Source organism: Parasteatoda tepidariorum, chromosome 8 (genome assembly GCF_982258835.1).
Source record: "Parasteatoda tepidariorum strain Cologne lab strain chromosome 8, Ptep-v5.0, whole genome shotgun sequence".
NCBI classification, from domain to species: Eukaryota; Metazoa; Arthropoda; class Arachnida; order Araneae; family Theridiidae; genus Parasteatoda; species Parasteatoda tepidariorum.
Window position 1 is genome coordinate 80,807,893 of NC_141762.1, and position 17,574 is coordinate 80,825,466.

General features: G+C 28.7%; 1 protein-coding gene across 1 annotated transcript in view; it reads right to left on the reverse strand.

Annotated features, from left to right (window-relative positions):
* The window catches only part of LOC107444984 (lachesin), a 186,174-nt gene that overhangs the window by 49,634 nt on the left and 118,966 nt on the right, over positions 1-17,574 (reverse strand). The window contains exons 3-4 of the mRNA XM_016059278.4: positions 5,840-5,958; positions 570-777 (exon numbers count right to left, since the gene is read on the reverse strand). Of these exons, the coding sequence (XP_015914764.1) occupies positions 570-777; positions 5,840-5,958 (327 nt within the window). The remainder of the gene's footprint in view (positions 1-569; positions 778-5,839; positions 5,959-17,574) is intronic.

Genomic DNA, 17,574 nt, shown 5'->3' on the forward strand with positions numbered 1-17,574 from the left:
AATATATATATATATATATATATATATAATATACTTGGTGATCTTGGTAACATTGATATCATTATTGCTTACGATATGGCTTATTAGTTCTAACAAAAAGAAATTGACATAAATTTAGATATGAAAATAATTATTGTGAAAAATATAGATTCAGTGAGAGTAGAAATAAATTGTATACTCATCCATATTTAATCTATAATACAGGAAATTTAAAAAAAAAAAACAAAAATGAATAAAAGCTTTTTACGTAAAAAGTACTAATTTATTTCATAATATAAAGAATAACCATTTCGAATCATAACTAATAACGCATAAAAACATTGCCAAAGTCGAAAGTGGAAAAGGTAATTTTTTTTTTTTTTTTTTTTTTTTTTTTTTTTTTAAGTGACCTATGATAATAATACGAATTCTTAGAAAATGTCAATGGAAATTGTATGATAAATAAATCTATTATTCCTGAAAATAATGTTGGGAAAATGCACATCAAAACTTTGAATCTGCAAAAAAAAGTATTATTAAAAGGATTTTTGGGACTAGGAGTTAAAAAAAAGAAAGATGGCAGTAAATACCAACAACTTCGAGGTATCCTGTCTGACTCTTAATAGGATTAGTTGTTATTTGGCAAGCGTAGTAACCATCATCATGCTGTGTTACATTCTTTATGTGTAGATACCATGATGTGGAATTAATTGTAGTTACTTTGATTCGGTCTTTATCTATAAACACATGAGTTCCTATGGATAGTTGATCTTTCTTGTTCACAACACTCCACGTTACCTGCAAGCAGTAAAACAAATATTTTTTGGAACCATATGCATTGGTATAATTTTTTAATTTAATTAGTACTTTTTAAAAATTATTTATTTTAGTTTTTGATAATATTTAAAAGCAATATGTTAAAATTGTGCAATAGCCAATAATTCTATTTTATGCTTTAAAATAATGCGTGATTATTTTGTAATTACAAGATCTAAAATTATAAAGCTGTAACGTAAGAAGCATCAGTAAACTGAAAGTTTCAGGTAAATTCCGTTTAGATTTTATTTAATTTTAAAATTTTCAAAATATTTTTCTTTTTTGATAACATTATTTTACACATTTTAAAAAAAGAAAGATTAATTTTAAAAATAAATATGTTTTTAGTTTTAACATTAATATTAATAACAATTTTTAATGTGACATATTAAATTTTTTCCTTTGTTTCTTGAAATTTAATTGAATATCTTAAAATTAAGTTATACTATGGATTATAAGGGTGAGATAGAGGAAATAGTAGTTCATAATAGATCAACAGACATCAGACACATATTACTATGTGTATGGTCGAATAATTATTTTTTAATTATAAGAGTTTATTTTTCTGAAGGCGTCTACGCACGGTAAGGTATCAATATATTGAGATCATGAAATAAAAACATAAATTATTTCAATCTTATCTTACTGAACAATAGCTTATCATTAACTTCTTTTAACATATTTATGAAAATGCAAGAAGACAATATTAAAAAAAAATAACAATTCAAATTATTGTAAATATATTACAATCTTATTTCAAGCTCTGTTTATGTCTGGTTGTAAGAGATAATGTATGATAAAATGATTATTTTGAATCTTATAAATTTTGATTATTTATTTTTAATCAGAAAATACCATGCATCATAGACGTAGAGCGGCTGGGGAGGGCGGTGCGTAACAAACGGGATAACTATTTCCATCTGCTCCAATATGTTTTAGCACATTGACAGGAAAACAATGGTCAAAGCTAACAAAAAACGGTAAAATTCATGATTTTTCTGGTTGTATGAGAAAGCCGAAAAGATGTTATTATTAACGAAAAGCTTTGGTAATGATTATGGTGAATTTATCAATGAAACATCGTTTTATAATGTGGTATAATATTTGGTAAATAAGATTAAATTCAGTAATTTTACCAGGATATCTTAGAGCATTTATTAAACCATGTATTCGGCTCAATTTATATTTCAGCTTTATATGTTTTACTAAATGTGAGGCAATAAGAACTATAATTTTGAAAACCAGAATTCCCGCTATATTGTTACTGTATGGGCGGAAAAATTGTGGAAAAATAAATGGTTTAAATACCGCCAATTCAAGTTTTTAATACCAAAGTTAAAGTTTTATTTTTTTAAATCAAAAATTACTTTTCCATACAGTACGGTTATTTCACCAGAAGTTATTTCTCCTTGAAATAATGCAATGCGAACTGTTTTCTGGTCTTCGCCATGAAAGAAGTTCAGCGCGTCACTAACGTTGAAAGTTAAGCCGAGTAAAAGTTGAAGGATTGTTTTCATGAATACGTCTTTTTAAATGCACTCACAGCAAAATTTCATAAAGCTGTTGTCTTGTACCTATAGACAAGCGCTATCATAGACATTTTTTATTTTTTATATAAATATAGGATTTTTTATGATGAAATGCAAATTAACGATGGTCAGAAATTAAAATAAATCAATATTAGACGGCCTATGGACTATGAAAAAATGCGAATTTATCAAAACATTAATTATGTATGATTAAGTTAAAAAACAATTTTTTTTTATCTTTTACTCTTATCCTAAATAAAGGAGAATGATCTAGTGCATTGCTAAATATCATAAAAACAGGAATTTTGCATCTTTAAAGATGCGATTGAATTGATTGAAAAGGCCTCAGTATATATTTGTAACATATATTTAAAAAAAAACGTCAGACAAAGCATTTTATAAAATGATGTTTGGCTCTTTCTATTACAAATCAATTTTTAAGTATCTATGAAAGTTTAAGTTAGGAGGGACTTTCTTAGGGCAAAAATATAGGGTAATTTTCTACATGAATTTCACTGCAACAACGCAAAATTTGAATTTTAAAAGTGTCATAATGCAATTATTGCACAACAACTGCATCTAAATCAAGTACGTGTTTTTAATCCTTAAAATTTTGATTTAAACAAGCAAGCCAATTAAGTTCATTAAATTTATCTCCTATGTTCTCTCATTTTGGACAGTTATTACAGCGGCATTTTCTGGTCATTTTTATTAGTCGAATCCTTTTTGTTTTAAACACAAGTCCTATCTAATAAAATGAGCAGAAACGTCCGAGCAACAAGTTTGAAATAACTAAGGTTCTAAAAATAAATAAATAGAAGCTATCAATGCATGGTTTAGTTTTCAAATACTTAGCGATACTATTCATTTTCTTTTCCTTCCTCCCTAATTGATCAGATTGATGTTTGAAAAATACAATAAATCCGAAATCTTGTCAAGAAATACCAGCACTCTTTGTCTGCATATATCTAATTTTTCACCCTAACTTGAAGGTAAATTTCAAGTTATATTTGAATCTTATAAGGATAAAAAATTAAATAAAACAACATAATGAATGATTTTGAATGCTTTTCTGATAATCTCTTCCAAAGCTTAGCGAATAACTTTCATTCGTTAGATATTTAATCTAACATTACATGAATCTGAAGCCTGTTAAAATATGATATAATTAATGCCTCCAGATGGCTAAGTTTAAACATTTTCAATTTAAAAAGTAAACATACGGCAATAAAAAAGTAGTTACACTGATTTGAAGTTAAGTAATTTCTATATCAAAGAGAAAATGCACAGTTTATTATTGACGGAGCAAAATTTTGACGGATGTTTATGCTTAGTCTCGATGGAATATAAGATAATGGGTCGGCTAATTACTTTGATAAATTACAGTAGAGCTATTGATCACACATGCTTGCCCCTCGAAGCGAAGATAAATGATTCAATGATCAAAACGCTTGCAACGCGTTTAAATAAATCAAGGACATTGTTTTGAGTCATACAGCCAATATACAAATGCGTCGTAAAAAATTCCTGTTTCAATTAATTTAAAATTTTAAGGAAAAAAAGAGGCACCGTAATTTTTACAGTATTATCCGTTGCAAAATTATCGAATCACTTTAAATAAATAAATATTACTAGAAAATTATTGTGCAGAAATTTGCCTTAAAATGGGTTTTACTGCGACACTCAGGGTTTCAGTAATTTTTTCTGTAATTAGAGCCGGAATTTTCATAGTGCAGAGTAGCATTATACTATGACTTCTTCTTCTTCTTCTTCATAAGCGCAACAGCCTTTCACAGGCCAAGGCTGACTCGCAGATTTTCCTCCATCTGGCCCTGTCCGGTGCGACGGCCCGCCATCGGTTGACTCCCAATAGCTTGAGGTCCTTTTCAACGTCGTCTATCCATGTCTTAACTAGTCCATACTATGACTAGTTTCATCCATTCCATTTCATCCTTATGACTAGTTAAGACATTTCATTTCATCCATCAACAATCATCCTTTTTCTTTTTTTAAAAAAAAATTACTTAGGCTTCTGAAACTCAACTGGTTTGATTATTTTTTTCTTTGGTGAAACAAATTTGTAAAATAATATTTTATTTCTACCTTATGAGCTAATAAATCATGTGAACATCATGTATTTCTTAAAAATTGCGTAACATGATAATAACTAACAAAACATTCACAATATTTTCAGTAGTTGTCCCCATTCTGTAATATCCATTTTTCAGTGTTATTATGTCCTACACCTAATCACCATCTGACAAAAATAATTTGGTATCATTTGGTAATGAATACTATCTGGCAGCAGCTAATTCTACCATAATGAATCAACTAAAAACATGAAAATGCACTAATAACACCACATAAAGAGATATGCTACAGTCTTAGATCCATAAATAAATAGATTTAATAGTTTCGAAACACAAAGGTTCTGAAGAAATTTTCTAACAAGTTACTAAAGGGAATAAATGGGATAAGGGGATAAATGGGATAAAAAAGGAGAGGAAACAAGGTAATCAAGCAAAAGCCGAGAGATAAGAAACAATTGTGGTAGGTAATAGGGTGAGAGGTAGGAATTAAAAGATAATAGATTTCTGAATGGATAATGGGGTAGGAATATGGGGTAGGAAGTATGGGGTAGGAATTAAAAGATAATAGATTTCTAAATGGATAAAAAGTATGACGTTATAGAAATATCATTTACTAAATGATAAATTTTTTTTTTTAAATATTTGAGGATTTAGGAAATTGAGGTTAGTGGTTGAGAAGCAGTGTTGAATAATTTCACCCAAAGTAAATTGAAACCCATGATTAGATGTTCAGATAGCTAGGGTGATTCAATGTCATTTATTGTCTTGAACATTTTTTCTTGTTTAGGATGAAACAGAAATTTACTTTTAATTTGTTCAATATACTCAAAAATGGGCTAAAATTTAAAATATGGAAAATAATAAAAAATAATGACAAGAGAAGAAAATTATTAATAATATTTTTCAAAACCATTTAAAAAAATAATTTTTAATTATCCAAAAAAAAATTAAAATTTGGAAATCAAAATAAGGAATATATATATATATATATATATATATATATATATATATATATATATATATATATATATATATATATATATATATATATATATATATATATATATATATATATATATACAGAGAGAGAGAGAGAGAGAGAATCAATGATACTAGAAGAAAACCCAAAGTAAAAATACATTTCAAATAAATATGTTTTTCATTGAGAATATTAATTTTAGATCAAATTTTAGGGGCAATGTAAACTGATAAGAAAAATGCAGTTTCCTTTTTATTGAGAGGATAGGAGGAAAGGCTGAGTAGGGTAAAATCTCAAACGATTTCCGATAAGCACTATTGAGGAATTTATCATAATCAGGATCGTCTAAGAAAGGTTAACAGTTATTATTTTCTTGTTTAAAAGAGAAATTGAACATAGATATCATATCACTAAGATTTTATAAGAAAAAGTTGTGTTTAACTTACTTTATAATCACCTAAGTTTTCCACACCACATGTAAGTATTGCATCTTTGCCAGCAATAACTTTGATTCGAGGAATATCTCCCATAAATTCAGGTTCTGGAGATAATGTGCTTAGAAAACCTAAAAAAATAATAATATAAAGGTTAAATTGATAATGCTTAGCTTTAATATTGTTTTAAATGTTGGTGCAAATAAAATGTGAAAATAATGAAGCTATTATGAAAATCAGAATTTCTAGCATACTCTCCAAGCAAGAAAACGGTGTTTAGTAATTATAAACTTGCAGCATTCCTCTCATCCATCCTATCGTCGTCTAATATATATATATATATATATATATATATATATATATATATATATCATGGCAGAGTAGAGCACGCTTCATACAATAGTGTGCTTGGACCATCAATTACTGTATATTATGAACAGTCGTCATGTGAGCAATAGTATGGCTCTGATTAGGCGTTAGCAATCGAAGAAAAATGTTTTGTTTGTAATGTTTAATTACTTGCATACTTAATAATAGTTTGTATTCGAAAATTGTTTCTGATAATTGATGCCAGCAAATTTTAATAACTCATGCAAGTAAAATTTAAAATTAATGTGTTTTGTTTTGAAACATATAACTGCTTATATTACTTAATAATTGAATATAAATATTTTACACATCCTGTTATAAGCTGTTTTTTATCTCATATTATTTGTTTGGGCTGGTAATAGGCTGAATATACCCTAAAATGTGCGAATATTACTTTTTTTCAACATATAGTATGAATATTTAAGCACAGATATCATTTAACGCTATTTTGCAACCGAATTAATTTCGTGAATATGTTTATTTGAAAAAGGGATACTGTAATGTAATTCGGGTATTATTTGGATACAAGATGCATTATATTATTCGGATAAAGGATACGGAAGAGTATTTAGATAAAGAAATCAGAATGTTATAATTAGGGAAGATTTACATGTACATACAATGTTGCGTCGCTTTAATCTCCCTCCCTAGCTCCTAATGAAGTGTTAAAGAAACTCTTTATTTTTTATAAAATATAAAAATAAAGTAATTTACTATAAAAACTACTAATGGCTGAATTTTAAATTTTACTGATTTTTGTCTGGTAAAAATTTTTCAGAAATAAAAGAATCTGAACAATACAATAGTTTTTCCCCAAAAGCAATACCAGAGTATATGATAAATATACAAGAGTAAGTGATAAATGTGTATTTTACTTCTTTATTTTACAACGGTAATGCTGTGAATCACTCTCTTAGAATAAAAATGAAATCTATTTTTGTTCTAAACTGTACACCTGGGAGTGATTTTTATGTTTCTGAGTTATTGCAGTTTTGTTCACCAATCTGCAAAACACCATTTTGTTTTTCGCACTGACTATAGCAAGCTTTGTTTTTAGTACATCTGCAAAATTTTCAGTTCAAAAATGCTTTATACTTTTCTAGGCATAAGTCTTAGATATTTCTAGTATCACACTTGAGTTAGCCATAGGAGAGTTTTCCCTAATGTTCCAAAACAACCACAAATTTTTCCCTATTTCTTCCCTAACTTCTACCGTATCTGGCAATAGAAATATCATTGAATAAGCCTACGTGTTAGGTTCCCAAGGCGGCCATTATTTGGACGAAGTGGCATTATTTTCAGTCTGGAAATTGAAATGGGTAAGCATTTTATATATTCGTTTCAAAGATTCCATCGAAACTTTATCTTTTCTTTTTCTTTGTGAAAATGTTTTCGCGAACAAAAATTCTCATGTATTTAAATAATATAGGATATATTTCCAGTTCTAGCATTTTGAAATAGAATGCGCAAGTGGAGAAAATGAAATGTATAGATTTCGCAAATAGTATTTGTCCGTAGCAAAAGTAAATTGAAAAATTTTCTGAGAGATTAAAATATGAGTTTCGTTTTATTGAAAACAATGATTATGTTTAATTGAAATTAATTTTTTTCTCTCTACTAAATGAATCAACGAACATAAATAAACAATTTGACACCATCTTTTTGGTTATTCAGAACATATTCAGAATATTTTCGATATTCAGAACATAAAAGCGAGGTTTTGGTTATATCATTACATAAAAAGGAGTAAAATTCATTAAGTTAAAATTTCTTTATTATTCATGTGAAATTAACGACAAACTAGATTCAAGGAAAGACATTTCTGATTTGGAATCAATAGCATACTATTTTAAAGTACCGAAGTTCCTGTATACCGTCGAACCTGTAATCTTCTATACCAAACCTGAAGTATAGCCTGAGACATGCTGAACTGAATTCAAATCAATGAAATACGTATGTATATTATTCTAAAAGCTTGTTTTTAACTTTTTTATTTTTTATATTTTTTTGTTTGTTGTTATTTACAACTATGTTGTTCAGAGAAAAATTTTAAACTTTTCAATTTAACTACATAAATCACGCGAAAATATCGATGTTCAAAGTCGGTGATAACACTACGGTAGAAGTATTCATTTGTTTAAAAAGTTTTTTAAAGTATTGAAATCCTAAAACTGGAAATTTTAAGCTAACGTAGTTTGCACAAATCAACACAGGAAAATATAGTATGTCAACGAAAGTTTTTATTAAATGTTTATTAACCTATTCATAATTTCCGCTTTATTGCGAAACGTCTTAAACTGTCTCTTCACGTCTCGTAGTCCTCATCAGAAAGATATACTTCTTGCTGATATCCACATTCTCGTATCATCGTTATTGAAAACTCCAGAATGCTGGGTGTAGCAGAATAGCAATGATTTTCTAATTAATCTTTTGTTTCGGTTCACGTAAATTAGCAAGACATATGTGGTTTCAACAAAAAGGAAGGTAAAGAGATTTCACAAGTCACAAAATGTAACTCTTGCGTGAAATGACGCATCTCCTAAATATTCCCCCATGCAAATTTTCCGTGGTATTTCGAATGATAATGCATTCCATCATCATTGCTCCAAGGTAACTCGCAGAACTATAGTCTTACTAACCACAATATCAAATTTTCCTATTGCTCTTAGCCGCGATTTGATTAAAAGAATATCTTAAAAGATTCTCAAAACTGTTGAACCATAATAAAGAATACTTTGGTGACTCATGTTATCGATAAAATTATGCAGTGAAAATTTTTTTTTCTCCCAGTTTAAAATAAAGTCCCAGTTTAATACAGTGTACATTCCATGAAAACGTATTCTATAAATACCTTTGCATAATAAATAAATATATATATATATATATATATATATATATATATATATATATATATATATATATATATATATATATATATATATATATATATATATATATATATATATATATATATATATCACGACGAAAGACCGAAATCGGTGGTTGTTGATTGTCACCGGCGAATCTCGACAAACACCAAATACGTCGGTGAAAGATCGAATATTTCATTACATTTTTGTACATTCGGACCCTCACCGGTGTATGTCGACAATCACAAATATGCTTTGGTGAATGTCCGAAATATTTATTACATTCGATTTGATATGAATTTATTCGTGGATATAATTACATTTATTCGATATTTTAACCCTACACTGATGTTTCTTTAAGGTTGAGTGCCACTGCCCGGTATACATTTGCCCGGTATTCCCCACACTGATGTTTTTTTAATGTTAAGTGCCACTGCCCGGTTTACATTTGCCCAGTATACCCGACACTGATGTTTTTTTAAGGTTAAGTGCCACTGCCCGGTATACCCTGCACTGATGTTTTTTTAAGGTCAAGTGCCATTGTCCGATATATATTTGCCCGATACTCCAAACACAGATGTTTCTTCTAATCTATCGTCAGTAAGTATTAAAATATAGAATAAATATAAATATATCAAATAAATATAATAATATTAACGAATAAATTAATATAAAATTGGATGTAGCAAATATTTCGGACACACACCAAGTGACTACGCGAATGTTGACATTCACCGTTGAATGTCGACATTTTCCATATTTCAGTGTTTCACCGTAAACTATGTATCGTACTCAAATTTGGAAATTGGCACCGCAATATTGCAGAATGGTGGAAATATTTCAAGTATTTTCTGGCAATTTTGATATTTTTTTATAAATATTGAGGCCGTGCTAATCTAGTGGTTAGATCATAGGACCTCTGTCCGAAGTTGCCGAAGTTCAATTCTTAAAGCCGCTAACACCTACCATATATATGCGATATACGTACTTCTAAAATCTGTGGAATCTTAAGTCCATGGTCAGTACCTGAGTAGTATGCTCACAAGGTGCATGGATCCAGAGAAAATTTCCTCCACGTTAAGATCTATGTCTGATTTGTGGAAATAGCCTCAAGACTGAGTGGTGTTGCTATATAATCGGGGGGGGGGGGTTGAGCTATGTCACTCTTTCACTTAGCCCAACTCTCTTGTCAAACAAAAGCTATCTTTACTGAATTAATTCGCATGGTTAATGATTGATAAGCTTGGCTTGCACAATTATCATTAAAAACAACAACAGACATATTGCAATTCACGTAAGTTTCTTTAGGCTTAATAGAAAATACTACATGTATAGATCAATCAGTCTGAATTTACTCAAAGCTTATTACATAGATTATGTCCTTATACCGGTGCTATAAAGGAAAAAACATAGTGAATCATGACACTGTTTCACGATCGAAAGTTAGATGGCTGCACAGACGTGACTCTCTCGCTTTCTTCACTGAATGAAGCTAACAAAATGAATGATGAAGCTAACAAATGAGCTAATGAAGCTAACAAACAGTAAGGTTTTGGCTTGGGTTTCTTTTTAATTCTTTTGAGTGGCGTTTAGAATATATTAGTCTTGAAAATCAGAATTAATTTTGAATTCTTGAGGATATAAAAATCCCTTACCTAGATATAATTATTTTTACAATTAAAGTAATAATTAACATGTTTTAAAAATTAATAAAAATGAAACTGAATTAATTACTTCAAATACTTAACATAAAATTCCAGTTGAATAAATAAATAAAGTTTTTAAGTGATGGAAACAATTTTAAATGAATGAATGCAATTAGTTTCAGGTTCACGCCCGCAACCATATATATCAAAAGAGTTTAGTTGAAAGTTTAAATATTATTATATAATTATAACAACGTGCTAAATAGTTAGCATGTTATAGGTTAATTTCTCAAACTAGCTGCGTGCCTTTCCGAGAGGGCTAATCTATGAATCTGATACCCACTAAACCCCAGTATTAACAGTGCAAAATTTCCTTCATTTTTTCACCAAAGGAGTTTCCAGTTTCCTGAACTTCTCAATTGGTAACACTGGACTATTAGTTGAAATACAAAATGCTCAATCTCGTTTAGAAGCAGCACCACTAAGATGCTTAACTCAAAAAAGTCTAGCATTTATTTTCTCGTGCGATAGGCGACACCACTATAGATAAACTAATTAAGTCACATTCTAAGGTTCACTTGCTAAAACACAAAACAACCGCAAACCAACTCTAATATCCATTGCCTAACGAAAATCCCAACACTCGGTTTTTAAATCCACCCCAGTTATAACTGGTTTTAAAACCAAACAGTTTTGTTTTCATGGTTAGTAAATAGTTTTAAACCTACAAAAACGAAAAAAAAGCGTCTTACAATAGATTCAGATATCAGCAATTGAGAATCTTTATTTTTCATCATATCAATAAATATCTAATTTTGTTTTATCACTGAAAGAAAATAAAATAAAATTTTCATACAATATAATCATTTTATATATTTTAGAATTAGCGATTTATCAGATTGATTAACACCGGAAAAAATGAGTAACGCCTATATGTTTATGATTTGAAGGTAAATTTGAATTAATTAAAATCTAAGCTTTTGTCCTTTTACTTCAGTAAATTATTTATAAAATGCTTGTTTTTCAGAAATACAATCGAAGATATTTCCTACTTAAATGATATTTGAGACGTTTTTGAATTTAAACAAAATCAAATGAGTTTCCAGACACTATAGACCGGCGATACAGTTCAAAACAGATATACAGATAAAAAAAAGTACGTGGATTAATTTACTGTTATTTTTGCAGTCTAAAAATATCAAAAGTTTTTTTTAATAATTACTATACTAATCCAAATGATGGCAAATATTTAATTGTGATGCTCCTTTTTAATTAACTTGTCATAAAAGTTTTGTTAAACGTATTATGCCATCAGGAGAAGAAAACTCAAATTCCAAATAAAATACAATTTTTACAACATAAAGTAATTATTTTAATTTAATTATCACGTATATAGTTTGCAGTTTTATGATACATCCCGTAATAGCCCCCTTTATTATAATTATTAGAAAAATATGCCACAAAGGGAGCATAAAAGTATACATATTAGAATTCATTAATAAATATTAAAGCGAGGAAAGAATGTACTATTGAAATTTGCCTTACCAATAGAGAGTTTAATTGGAATGTGAGATGGAGGTATCGAAACTAGTCTTATTGCATATTAAAACTTTCATGTTTTTTTTTCGTAATTTGTTCTCACTTTCACTGTTTCAGTTCCACCTTTTTCAGTTTGAATTTTCAGATTTTGATATCACTTTTGTTATATTAATATAGTAATATATAATAATACTCGACTTCTGAGGTGTATATGTTTTAGACTTCATTATTGACAATGATTCTTAAAATGTACATTCATAGTAGTAATTATGGAACAATCAACTTACTAAATGTTTAACTCGGCTTTGCTAGCACTTTTTTTTTTCATTTTTAATCATGTCGTTATTTATGTCAGATGCACAGAGTCTACTATTTGTCTTACGGTTTGGTTTGTCTTCGTCTTGTTGACATAAATATTATAAGCAGCCTTCCAAAATGTTCCAAACCATTTACCCCCTCAGCATAAAGAGTACTTTACGAACTTAGATGAAAAAATACCTTGCAGTATTCAGAAAGAGCCTAAAGGTTTTGGAATCAGCCGCTGAAATCTTGATCACTGTTGTTTTGTAGCTATAAAAGGCAACTCACATAAATGCATGACATTAACAATGTATTTTTTTTATTTATTTATACACTATGTACAATTTTGCATTATTTTTTGATTTATGCATTATGCATTGTGTTAATTATGCATTATACACAACCTAATAATTCGATTTTCCAGAATATTTGAGTAATCTTATGAAATGTTTTTCATTTAAAAGTGAAATCATTATTTTTTTGCAGATAATTATCGAATGAAGTTTTTAACAATTTGTGAAATATCGGTGAAATAAAAAAATAAAAATAAGACAAACACTATTAGGCAAATTCGCAATAAGTTAGGTACCAATTATAGAAAAGTCCTAAGGAAACTCCTCTGAGTTTTCATTATCTTTAATAATTATCTGCATAAAAATAGCACTTTTTTTATAATTTGAGAGTTACTTTGTTAACTTTTCATTCATTTTATTCTATCATGACAGGGTTTTTGTTTCACATAGAGTGCGGGGAATTCATTTAAAAACAAGTTGCATTAAAATTGCAAATCTTATATCTCGGACTAAAATGCCGGATATCAATAATCAACTATTCTTATTTTTTTTCTTCGAATATTTCGTTTTATTGAAGAAGGAAATGATTCTGTTTGAAGCATTGTGCTAAAATTGATCTTGAAAACGATGATCATTTGCATAAAAACTGCATTTTATATGATTTGGGTTTAAAATCGGGGATATCAATAACTGATTTGTAATAGCATTGTTACTTCTACCATTCTGTATATCGCAACGTAGGCATACAACTCTTTTTCAAGTATTGTACTCAAAATGTCATTATCCACACTGAAATTTCATCGCATACAATTTGAATCAAGTAACCAGATATCAATAGTTGACTTTTCCTAACTTTTTCTTAAGTATTTTTCCCCCTTTTGTAACATAAGTGGCTTTAGCTCCAAAAGCACTTAACAGCCAAAATCTTTCATTTTAATCAATTAGGAAGAAAAAAAATCTTTATAATCCGAAAATATTGAAACAGTTGAGCTTAACGGCAGCTTATTCAACTCATCTGATAAAATTTCTCTTCACAAACTGCCAATACATAAAACCACTCCAAACCCCATCGATAGACAGATAAAATGTTTCCAATCGGTTTGATAAAAGAGTTGTTTCAAAGAACTACATCCAGAAACATGTTCCCGCGAATAACTCTTTTGTGTTATCGGGCAAAAAGTGTTTCAGCAATTCGAAAATGTGGAAGCTTTTTCTTCTGTAATAGCTTCATTCAGTAAAAAGAAGGATTCCATCAAAGTAAGCTGTTTCTTGCAATCAATGCTTTCACGTACACATTCAATGGCGTCGTTGGCCTTGTTTTATAACCTTATATTTACCTGGAGAAGAAAAAAGAAGAAAGATATTTGGCTGAAAAAAAACATCTTTTTTCCTTATATCTGTTGAATTTGACAGCATGGCCTGGCGAAGGTTACATACAACCGGACACGTTCATGCACTTGAGACGCACCAACGAAATATTTCGTCTCCAGGGTAAATAAAAAACATATAATAACACCTCTCAGGGAGTCTTTCCAGGCTTTTCTTCACCTTCTTCTCCTTGTTCTATTTCTTTCACGAAAAAAATGAAGGTAGAGTGAAAAATTTTACGTGAGAGTGTGCAACAAAGAGATAAAGTACATTGATAGGGATGACATAGGGGCATGTTCACTTTACTACATAGGTATTTTTTTGTGCTCCTCCAAATTTTGCATTCTTTTATGCATTGCTTGACAAGTTGCCTCAGCTTATTTCATTCTTCCTTGTAAATCAAGAATGAATGCCGCTCATTCTGTCTAAACCAGATGTATTCCTACACCATTCACCCAATTGCAATGAAGCTTGACGTACTAATAGTTAGAAGCTACTATGGTAATTATGTGCATCTAAACATTTTGACATAGGGTCATGTTCCCTTTACTACTTAGATATTTTTTTAATGTTTCTCCAAATTTTGTATTCTCTTATGCATTGCTTGACTACCTGCGAATGCTTATTTTATTTCTTTATAAATCAATAATGAAGGCTTCCCTTTCTGTCTTTATCAGATGCGTTTCTATTTCACATATCCCATTGTAATGAATGTTCGTCGCACTTATAATTATAAGCGGCTATGGTGACTATTTACGTCACAGCACTTTTACTTTACTACTTGGGTATTTTTGCTTTTTCGTTTTCATGCTCCACAGAATTTTGTATTTTTCTATTCATTGCTTGACTATTTGTCTCTGCTTATTTCATTCTTCTTTCTAGACCTAGAATGAATGCTTGTCTTTCTGTTTGTATCACATGTGTCTTAATACAATTGATCGAATTGTAATGAAATTTGTCGCACTGCGAGTTATAAGCGACAATGATAACTATCTACATCAGAATTTTTTCTCTGAACTGTTAAATAGTTGCGAAAAGGGAATTTTTCTATTACATTCACATTATGTTTTGTTTCTATAACTGGAAATAGTTCTTCATTGTAAAAATCCTGGGTGCATCACTTGTAAAATTAATTTTTCCGTAAAATCCATTTTTACCGTAACATTTTATACCGTAGTTCTTACAGTAATATTTATTTATTTTCGGTGATTCAATGATTTCACAGTTAACATTACTATAAAAATTACAGTACATCAGATGTATTGTGCCGTAAAATTTTACGGAAAAAATGGATTTGATGGTAAAAATTACCGGTGGTCAGCATGCCGATAATTTTCATTGTATTTTTTTATATTGTTTTTATTGTAATAATTTAGATGACACTGCCCATGATTCTGCTAAGCTAATTTGAAGTTCAATTTTATTAAAAAAATTAGTTTTACTGTAAGCTTACTTCACGTTTTTCTTAATATGAATTTTTCGGTTCCATAGGCCGGAAAATTACAAGTAAATTTAACTTTTACGCTTCTTTAAGGGATCTAAAGTAAGCCGAAATTAAAAATAAAATTAAGTCTAAGATGCATACTAAGTTTTAATCCATGGGAAAATTTACAGAGATGTGATGAAATCTTGAATATCATGGTTTGGCTGTGATAAAAAAAAGAATTATATTCGAATAACACTCAGTCTAGTAAAAATTTCTTTTGTTAAATGGAACCGCTAAATTGTGTATAGCTAAATTTATAAATTACCAGAAAGGGTAAAATAAATCGAAATAATGTAAAAGCAACAAAATGTGTCCAAAAAGTTTGTCTTGTCAAGAGAATAAAAAAAAAATTGTTGTAAATTTGCACAATTTCCAAAAATTTTGTTATGTTTAAAAAAAAAAGAATTTTTAAATAAAGTGACGCTTAAATTGGTAATATTTAAAAAAAAATACCACTAATCATTGTTTCCGAGTTTTATGATCTTGTTATAACTTGATTATTAAGATTAAGGAGTGGAAAAGCTAGGAAGAACAACGCGTGATTTAAGAGATCATTTCCCTCTTAAAATGTAGTTTAGCAATTCTAGCAATGTTAAGCCACCACGAAAGCCACCAATGTTAAGCCACCAGGAATTATGTACGAAATATCATTTCAGTGAAGATATCTATAGAAAGGAAAAAAAATAGATATCCGTATTATTGCATCGATAACGAGAATTCAAAATCCTTGCTTTGTATTAAAGTAATTCTTAAAAAGAAAGAACTATTTCATTTTTTAAAATGTATTTCTTAAGATTATTTATAATACGTTGCGTAAACTATGTCAAGCGATACGTTAATAAACATTAAAACTTTCTTAGTGGTTGTAAAATTTAAAATCGCAATGAAAATTGTGGAGCTTTTAAATATAATTGCAACAAAGCTTTATTAAAAAACAATGTGTTTCTTTATATTTTTAGCTGGGGTATTTTTTAGCAATATATACTTTTACTATGCTATATACATTTTAAGCAATAAAAAAGACAATGGTTAAGAATATTCTAGCGAACGTCGAATGTAGGTGAAACTTTGTTCAATTAAATATGAATACACTCAGATTTTCAGTTATTTTTATTTCTTCCTAACGTATATTATATTTTTTAGTGTATTTTTGTCTGTATTATTTGTGTACTAATAATTTTTTTTTTTTAAATTTAGAAATGTCTGATTCATATATATAAAACTATTTTAAAAAAAATATAGTACTAACTATAAACTGAAATTTCATTTCAATCATTTTTAAAATAAAGGGATTTCTGATAATATAAGTAATTTTTATTGACTTTTTTAATGACCGTAATATTTGTTCCCTACACAAGCTTCTAATAACTTCACTTGGCCAAACTTCAACTCACCTAAGTTTAGTACATTTTATTCATCTATTCCATAACACACATGTTTCCTTCAAAAAAGTATTGAGAAGTACAAATATGTCAGAATGTCCTCCAGACTCATTTATATTTTAACCTAGATGCAAGCATGTCTCGTGGGGTCTTAATAAACGTTGAAAAACTCTCCAAAAAAAGTAATAAATTTTGAAATGCCAATGTAAATCGTGAAGCAAATTTCAACGAAGCTTTATTTGAAAGCAGTATATTTTTCAAACTTTAACAGGCATTTTTTAACACTATATATTTATTAAGTAACAATGCAAATAGAACGGTTAAAAATTATTCTATTTAACTGAAACGTTATGCATTTTAAATATAATTACAGTCAGGTTTCCCATTATATATATATATATATATATATAGTATATATGCATATATATATATATATATATATATATATATATATATATATATATATATATATATATATATATATATATATATAT